General features: G+C 64.8%; 4 protein-coding genes across 4 annotated transcripts in view; 3 read left to right on the forward strand and 1 right to left on the reverse strand.

Annotated features, from left to right (window-relative positions):
* Window positions 1–149: 149 nt before the first annotated feature.
* Window positions 150–2978, forward strand: AMSG_06905 (DMI1 protein; the record flags this gene model as incomplete). The annotated part of the gene is made up of 4 exons (XM_013901502.1): window positions 150–420; window positions 471–2221; window positions 2290–2895; window positions 2955–2978. 4 exons carry the CDS (start codon window positions 150–152, stop codon window positions 2976–2978), a joined length of 2652 nt encoding a protein of 883 aa, XP_013756956.1.
* A 1190-nt stretch (window positions 2979–4168) lies between these two features.
* AMSG_06907 (uncharacterized protein) lies at window positions 4169–5269 on the forward strand (the record flags this gene model as incomplete). Its single annotated transcript, XM_013901503.1, has 2 exons — window positions 4169–4260; window positions 4489–5269. 2 exons carry the CDS (start codon window positions 4169–4171, stop codon window positions 5267–5269), a joined length of 873 nt encoding a protein of 290 aa, XP_013756957.1.
* A 490-nt stretch (window positions 5270–5759) lies between these two features.
* Window positions 5760–7728, forward strand: AMSG_06908 (serine/threonine protein phosphatase; the record flags this gene model as incomplete). Its single annotated transcript, XM_013901504.1, has 2 exons — window positions 5760–7327; window positions 7354–7728. Coding segments are annotated over 2 exons (1823 nt in total), but the record flags the coding sequence as incomplete, so codon positions are not given.
* AMSG_06909 (uncharacterized protein) overlaps window positions 7620–8985 on the reverse strand; it is a gene marked incomplete at its 3' end in the record, with an annotated part of 4261 nt that continues 2895 nt past the window's right edge. Inside the window, exon 3 of the mRNA XM_013901505.1 lies at window positions 7620–8918. Coding sequence (XP_013756959.1) covers window positions 7620–8918 — 1299 coding nt within the window. The remainder of the gene's footprint in view (window positions 8919–8985) is intronic.

Below are 8985 nucleotides of genomic sequence, written 5' to 3' on the forward strand. Positions count from 1 at the left end.
TCCGTGCCGGACTGATCTTATACTCCGCTCCACCCCTCCCTCCCCCCCCCACCACCTCCTCACTCACTCCCTCCGCCGTCCGCCCTCCCCCAACATCAAGATCACCCAAACGACGGAACACACCATCGCCGCAAGTGGCTCGCGAACGGATGGACAAACTCAAAAACGATCTGCAGCGGATGAAGCACTTGATGGGCGAAGCGAGCAAACGTGCCGATCGGCTCTGTGAAGAGCTGCCCGATACTCCGGCCACGCCACTGATGCCCCATGCTGCCGCAACTGGCTCTGCTACGGGTACGGGTACTGGAGCCAAGATGGGCTCGTCGGTGTCTACAACGTTCTCAAACGAGCCGAGTCCGTCGCCGCGCCTGCCTGGCCCGGCGCATGCCGTCTTCACGCCGGAAGTCTCCCGCAAAGCCCGTGCAAAAGCTGCGCAGCGAGAGGCAATGGTGGCAACGGCGGTGATAGAGCCGACAGATCGGTTCTTGCAACAGGTTTGGCGTCATCATTATCGTCATCGTCATCGTCATCGTCATCGTCATCGTCAACATCGTCGTCAGACTCAGGCTCGGAGTCAGGCATCGAGATGGCGACAGCATCGGCGTTGCCAGCGCTGGCGGGCATGTCGCTGGATGTGCCCCAGTCGCGGCAGCCCCAAGTGGTGCGTGCAGGCGAGGCGCGAGGCAGCAAAGCAAGACAAGAGCTGCCGTTGGATGACGATAGAATCTTTACGCCAACATCGGGCCTGTTTGACGAGTTGGGCCTCCGTGAGAGGCTGGAGCTCGATCGTTCGTTCACATCGCCCGCGAGCGGCACACCAACGCCACTCTGGGCATCGACCGGCTCGCTCGACATTCCGCGGCAGAAGCAGAGCCTCCGGGAGCGGCGCGGCGTCTCGCGAACGATGCGGAGCCATGGGAGGCTGTGCGACGAGAGTGGAAGCTCGCCGGGGACACCGGTGACACCGGCACGGGGCCGAGTCCCGCTTCCAAACCGCATCGCGAGCAACGAAGATAGTGCGGGGTCGAGCTTGCTCTCGCGGTCGCTAGCGTGGGTCTCGTACGAGGTCGACAACTGGTTTGCATCCAACTCGTGGTCGCAAGTCATTTTGCTAGTTGCCATCACCGCCGGGATGATGGGCTTGGGCGCGGCCGGACTGCTTGCTGTCGACGGCGAGGCCGGCCTCTACGGCGCGCTGTGGGACTCGTGGACATTTGTGGCTGATCCTGGAACGCACGCCGGCGAGGAGGCCGGCGGTCGGCGGGTGGTAGGCGTGTTTCTCTCGCTTGGCGGCATGCTGTTCTTTGCGTTGCTGGTGGGGCTGGCCTCCGAGTCGATTGCCGAAAAGGTGGAAGATCTGAAGCGCGGCAAGTCGGACGTGCTCGAGTCTGGCCACACGCTCATTCTGGGATGGTCGGACAAAGTCATCCCATCGGTGCGGCAGCTCGTTCTGGCGAACGAGTCCGAGGCCGAGGCCGTTGTCGTCATTCTGGCCGATATGGACAAAGAAGAGATGGACGAGGCACTGGCGACCGAGATCCCGGACTGGAAGACGACAACCATCATTACCCGGAGCGGCTCGCCGGTCGCAGCGCACGACCTGGAGATGTGCCGAGCGCATCTGGCGCGGGCGCTTCTGGTGGTCTCGCCGCGGAGCGAGGGTGTGCACCCGGACGAGGCCGACGCCGAGGCGGTGCGGGTGGTGCTTGCGCTCTCATCGCTGGGAGAACTCTCGGGGCACATTGTGGTCGAGCTGCAGGACATCGACAATGTCGACGTGATTGTCCTCGCGCAGGCTGCGGCTGGGGCGGTGGTCTGCCCGGTGGTGGCGCACGACGTCATCGGGCGGGTCATGATCCAGTGCTCGCGGCAGCCAGGGCTTGCGCAGATCTTTGAACATCTGCTCTCGTTTGATGGGCACGAGATTTACATGACACCGCCAGGCTCACTGGAGGGGACGACGTTCCGACAGGCGCTGACCTCGTTCTCGCACGCGGTGCCGATCGGGATCCTCCTGTCTGCGGCGCGGGTGGCGGCAGAGCCGGGCACAGCGGCACTGGCTCACGGCCGGGTCCTTCTCTGCCCGCCAGGCGAGATGCTCATTGGAACGGACGACATGCTCATTGTGGTTGCAGAGGACGACGACACGTTTAGCGTTCTGCCTGCGCCAGTGGATGTGCGCGTGTCAGGCACGGTTCCTGTGTGGCGGTCGCCGGCGGCGGTGCCTGAGAACATCCTTTTCCTCGGGTGGCGGCGTGATCTCGACGACATGATCACCGAGCTCAACAGTGGGTGGCGCCGGGCTCGTCGCTGACGCTGATGAACCCGCTGGACGTGCCGACGCGCGAGCGGATGCTCCGTGAGGGAGGGCTGAAACAGACACAGAACCTGGCGATCAGGCACGCGGTGGGGACACCGACGTTCCGGCGCGACATGAAGGCGCTCGACGTGGCGCAGTACGACGTGACGGTAGTTCTCTCGGACGAGGCTGCGGCCGAGGACGACGCAGGCTCGGGCATGTCGGCTGACTCGCGGTCAATGGTGGCGATGCTGCTTGTCCGCGACCTGCAGACTAAGGCCGGGCGGCCGGACGCGACGCTCATTGCCGAGATCAAGGATCCCCGGACGACGGCGCTGCTGGTCAACGCCAACTGCTCCGATTATGTCGTCTCCAACGAGCTCATCTCGATGGTCCTCACCCAGGTGGCGGAGGAGCCGCAGATGAACGCGGTCATCTCGGCGCTGTTTGCCGAGGAGGGCGCCGAGCTCCACATCAAGCCGGCTGCTCGCTACGCTTCGCTCGGCGAAGAGCTCTCGTTCTGGCAGCTCACGCTCCGCGCATACGACCGCGGCGAGATCGTCATCGGCTACCGCCACGCCGACGACGCCGAGTTTGTCATCAACCCACCCGACGCGACCAAGACGGCGGCGCAGGTTTGGGGGTGGGCGACGAGGTGTGCGTCATGTCCGAGGATTGAACACCAGGATGCGTAGCAAGGGGCAGGTCCACTCACTCACAGGCGGCTACGAGGGCAGCATCGGCAGCGGCGGCTGCATCCGAGTTGACGATCGCGCCGCGGCCAACAACGTAGACAGCGCGGCCGACGATGTCGCCCGAGGTGACCGGGCCGAAATCAGGTGACGCGGGCGACTCGCCGTCGTCGGCAACAAGCCACAGTTCGTCGAGAGCTAGCGTATACGCCGGCTCGCCATCATCAGCCAGAAGTTGCTGCCCGGGCGTGGCAGCGACGCGACGGATGAGCAGTTCGGTCTCGACTTGCCCCGAGGTGAGGAGGTCTGATGGCGATGGCACGACAATGACGTCATTGACATGAACAGCATCAACCTCGGTACGAACCACCACCCGTGAGCCATTCTCATAAGAGGTGGCAGCATCCGGCGAGAGACCAAGAGCGGTGGCCATGGCCGGGCCCACCACCTCGACCACTTCCACCTCCTCCCCAGCCACAAGTGAGAGTCCAGCACCCAGCGAGGCTCCAGACGCCCAACGCATACCCAGACCGAGAGACAAGGCAGTACAATGACCAGTGCGTGGCAGTATGCGGAGCATGTCGTGGTGTGGCTCTGGAGCAGAGTCGAGTCTTAGCCCCCCACCCCTCAGAGGCTGCGGTCGGCCGAGCTGAGTCAGCTCCATGGGCAAGCCGCACCCGGTGCAATGGTCGGATCATGGCATGGGATGATTCGGATCAGAAATCAGCGCTGGTGCATGATGGTCGTAGTGATGATATGGCTAGAGCTGTTTGCCATTGTTGGCATCGCTGTCATCGCTGTCATCCCAAGCCCCTCACCTTGACCAGCCACGTCGTCTCTCCGTTCATCAGATCTGTCCTCTGCGGCCAGCCACCATGGCCAATCACAGTCAGGCGCATGCGACCCAAGCCCCCCCCCCCCCCCCCCTTCTCCACACCATCATCTCCCCCCTGTGGGTTGACAGCTGATCTCTGCCATAGCCTCGATCGATCGATCGTCGCCGAGTGACAGCACAGCCGCGTTCATTGGACGAATGGCGTGTTCCTCGCCGCACACGGACACGGACACGGGACAGGGACGGGGGGGGGGGGGGGGACAGGGACAGGGAGAGAAGTCAGCACGTGACTCCCCTCTCCCCCCCCCTGGCAAGTAAGAAAAGGAGGAGTTGCGCTGTAGTATGGGCAGTCTCAATGAGGAGCAGGTGATGGTTGTGGTGGAAGCGCTGGCGGGTGAGCTGGACAAGGACGACGTCATGGTGCTCTGCCGAGTGTCGGCAATGTGGCGACGAGCGGTACTCGGCTGTGATCGATTGTGGGATTTGTTGTACTTTAAGGATCGTCCATTGTCTCTCATTGATGGCTCGGTCGATACAAGAGCTGAGGTCATTGGCTGGTATGTGGCAGAGAGAGACGCTTGGCGGGCAAAGGAAGAGGTCCAGGCTCAGCTGAGGGGCTGGAAGGCCGCCATTAGGGAGAGAGCCGTCAGACCGCACGTCAGATTCTCCGCCGCCTATGGTGTCCAGCTTCGTTTTGTTCTCGCCGGTGATCCGGGCGTTGGGGCTGGCTCGCTCCTCTCGGCGCTGGCTGCTGAAGCTTCTCGCCGCGCCGCAGTGCTCGCCGCCAAGACCGCCCATCCCTACGCTGCCTTTCTCGGGCAAGACGAGACGAGCACTTTGGGATCGGCTGCCTTTAGCTGCCCGCTCGGCCGCCCTGAGTTCTCGGTCGTCGACTCGCTGTACAACGAGCTCGCGGTCCGGCTGGAGCTCACCGCGCTGCGGACCGAGTCGCTCGACGCTGCCGCCGAGGATCTGACCTGGCCACCGCCGACGGCCGACGCCGTCGATCCTGTTCCGGTCGACGTCATTGTCCTCGTTGCCGCCGTCGACACTCCCGGCTCACTCGCCCGCACTGCCTCTTACTGGGCCCCGGCGCTCCGTCGTCGGCTCGATGCCCCTTACACTCCGATGGTGCTGGCGGTGACCAAGGCCGACTTGCCGCGGAAGGCCCATGCCTCCCGGCGCAACAGCCTCCTGGACAGCACCCTCGCCAGCATCAACCGCGATGCAGCCGCCGACGCTCCGGCTGTTCTTGTCGAAACCTCGGCCGCATCCGGTGCAGGCGTGCCCGAGCTCCTCGATGCCATGCTCTTTCAGGCACTGCGGCCGACGTCTGCCGCAAAGGCGGCCTCCGACGCTGCCGCTGCTGCCGCCGGCAGCGCCTCGGGCCCCGCATCGTCGTCATCAGACTCTTCGTGGGCCTCCAAGTGCAGCATCCAATAAACGTAGCAATGCACCTTTGCATGGTCAGCTCATCGGGCGAGTTCTTGCTCACTGACGAGCAGAGATAGCCGTTTGCTGTGGCGGGGAGCGGCAGGTGGGTAGGGAGGAACAGTGCGGCGAGTGGCGAGTGACGGGCGGTGGGTGTGGGAGGCAGCCACAGCCAACTCGCAGCCTGGGGCGGAAGCAGGTGGTGGGCGCGGGCGTGGAAGCCTCAAGCGAGAGACCTTGCCATGAGCCTACTTGCTCGGTCACGCGAGTACGTACCCCTCCTCCCTCTCCCCCTCGTGCTCTTCCCCTGTACCTGTGTCTTTGGTCCTGCCTGTGGCCTCGCCAGAAAAGGTCGCAGTTTCTACCACCGCCGCACGTCCCCCCCCCCGCCCCCCTCCTCCCCCCTCCCATACTCATGCACCTCTGCCACAACCTCCCTGACCCCACCACAGAGCGCGGAGACGTGCGCTTGTGATGCGTGGCCCGGACAGAACAGTGGTGTCCATGCATGGGGAGAACCACAGACTCGTCTTTGCCACCGCAGAGGTCACCGGGTGGAGGCCGTCCATGGAGGACTCGCTCCTCTGCGCACTCAACTTTCCGGATCCAGACCCGGAGGGCTTGGCGGGGCGGACGGGTGGAGGTCATGCGGATAACGATGATACTAGCAGTGGTAGTGGTGGTGGTGGTGGTGGTGGTGGCGAGGGGGAGGCGGGTGGAGAGGATGCGCAACGTGCTGGTGTCGACGACGACCGTGCTCCCGGTGGCGAGGGGCGGGCGGGTGGAGAGGACGAGTGCGCTGCTGCTGTAGGTGCTGCTACCACACATGGCAGTCAAGATCGTATGCCCGCCACACCTGGAACTTTGTCTGGCGCAGGTGTGGGGAGCAGCCCCGGCATCCGCAGTGTCCAGACGCAATCGTCAACAGCGGTCTCCACGCCGCTCGCGCAGACACGCTCGTCGTCGGGGGCGGCCCCGACCACTCCGATCCTACCGTCGTCGAGGGCCAAGACGCCGATGGCCTCACCGATGCGCAACGACATGGTGTGCGAAGAAGTGGTGCCGGCCTCTGAGACCGCGCTGTTTGGCGTGTTTGACGGCCACGGCGGCTCCAAGGCCTCCCTGTTTTGCGCGCAGCGGCTGCCTCATCTGCTTGCGGCGTCCGAGCCGTACCGCGCTGGCAGCATCGACGCGGCGCTCACCGAGGTCTTTGTCGAGCTCGACGCGGCGCTCAACCGCGACCCGCGCTCGTCGTTTATGAAGGAGGGTACGACTGCGCTTGTCGCAGCCTGCATCGGCTCGCAGCTGGTTGTGGCCAACGCCGGCGACTCGCGCGCGGTGCTTGTGGCAGCCTCAGGCGAGGCCACCATCCTCACCCAAGACCACCATCCGCAATTACCCGGTGAGCGGGCCCGGATCGAGGCCTTTGGCTCGCGAGTAGTTGCCGACCCTCGCTCGGGCACCGCCCGGGTCGACGGAGTGCTTGCGGTTTCGCGCGCCCTGGGAGACTTTATGTTCAAGGACTACGACCGCGACGAGCCCGGCCCGCCATCAGCGTGTGCCGTGACGGCCGAGCCCGACGTTGTGGCCTGTTCGCTGATGCCCGGCGAGCACGTGGCGCTCATTCTTGCCTGCGACGGAGTGTGGGATGTGCTGACGGCTGCTGAAGCCGCTGGCATTGTCAGGCCCATGCTCGACGCCGACGCGTCGCCGTCTGGCGCAGCCGCCGCTGCCGCCGCCCTGGTCATGGCCGCCTGCCCAGAGGCCGACGCGGCTGTCAGAGCGCTGCCCAACCGCGGGACCGACAACATGTCGGTCATCATTGTCGCCTTCAAGGCCGAGCCTGGCGCCCGGACGGCTTCGTATCCGGTCCACCCACACGGAGTGTACTCGCCGTCGGCGGCGCGGTTTGGCCATGGCGACGGCACGACGTTCATCGCCGACGAGCGCTCGTCGTCGGTGTCGTCCACAGCCGCCGAGGTTTTGCCGCGCTCGGCGTCACGCACTCCGGTCACGCCGCGACAGGACGAGCTGCCGTCGTCATCGCCGACCGTCGACGTGGCGCCGGCCGTCCTGTTCGCGGCTCGACGGTCAAGACCCCGATCGCGCTCAACAACGGCGAGCCGTCGCCTACCGCGTCGATTGCCGTCCACGCCTTTGCTGCACACCCTCCGCCGTCCCTCTCGGATCTGCAGTCTTCAAAGCGCAAGCTCGACGACATGCTCGCTGCACATGAGTCTGGCTCGGCCGTTCCGACCAGCGAGACCTCACAGGCCTCGATCAGCACCGCGTCCGAAGACGAGGTCGTCGACCGATTTGCCAGCCCAACCAAGCGCCCGCGCGGACTGTGAAACGCATTCAATCAAAGGACCTGCTCGGCAGAATCTCTCCGCTTCAGCCGACGGACCCGCTTGCGCCGTCGGCGCGACGGAGAGACCGACGCCGACCCGCTGGCACTGGTGGACTTGCTCGTCACCGACGCGTGCTGGTCCGACACGCTGTCGCTCACCGTCTCGTTTGACGACCGCGATGAGACATACGGCGGCGACGATGACGAAGACGATGACGAGCCGGACGGCGGCGGCGGCGACGACGAGGAGGCCGAGCCGGAGACGGACTTGGAGGCGGACTTGGATGCAGAGGCCGACTTGGACGCTGACAGCGAGAATGCTGGTTCGCCCGAAGTAGAGCCTGAGTTGTCATCACTGTCGACACTCGCTGCACTGGCTGCACTTGCTGCGCCGTTGTCACTCCCGGCGGCGGCAGCGTCAGCCTCGGCGACGGCTTTGGCAGTGGCAACGCCGCTCGAGTCGCGGCCCGAGGGCGATGAGTCGGAACGGTGCGCGGCAGGAGTGGCACCTGAAACGGTGCCCATGGTAAATACCTTCATGATACGCGCGTCAGCGTGGGCGGCGGTGCGGAACTCGGAGAACGAGATGTCGCCGTCGTCGTTGAGATCGGCAGTCCGCCAGGTCTTGTCGACAAATGCCTCCAGCTCCTCGGACGAGACATCTGAGTTCTTCAAGACTGTGCGAACGAGGGCATGCAGTTCGTCGCGCTGCAGAAAACCGTCGTTGGAGACATCGTAGGCGTCAAAGGCAAGCTTGAGCTTGCGATCGACGTCCTCGTTCGACGAAAAGACGGCGAGCACAGCCACGAGCTCTTTCTTGTCGACGCCACCCGAGTGGTCGGCATCGACCATGTCGAACATCGACTGGGCCACCGCCGGATCTGCCACCGCTGAGCCAAGTGCCGAGTTGGCGACAGCGGTGCAAAAGTCGTCAAAGTTGAGCTCGGCAGCGTCCGCCGCAAGCAGCTTGTCGACCACGTCGATGGGGATGGCGGCCATTGCCTGCAGCACTTCGACATCCTGCCGGCGGCGGAGCATTGCACGCGCGTCGGACCGCGTCGACAGTCCGTCGGCCTGGTCGAGGACAGCAGACCCGCTTCCGCGCCGCAGTGCGAGTGGCGACTTGGGCGGGTCGTGACTCCCGCTTGCGCTTGCGTCTGCCTCGGCACTCGCATCTACACTTGCATCTCCACTCGCATCTGCGCTGGCTTCCGCGGCTGCAGTCGTCACGGTCGGCTCGGCATCGGGCTTAGTAAGGGAGGCTGATGTGGATGCGGAGGCCGAAGCGGAGGCCGACACCTCGACCGAAATCTTGGTAGACGACTCCTCGCCGCCGACTGTAGTATTCGATGCAGACTTTTCGACAGTAACCGAGTCG

Source organism: Thecamonas trahens, assembly GCF_000142905.1.
Source record: "Thecamonas trahens ATCC 50062 unplaced genomic scaffold supercont1.29, whole genome shotgun sequence".
NCBI lineage: Eukaryota > Apusomonadida > Apusomonadidae > Thecamonas > Thecamonas trahens.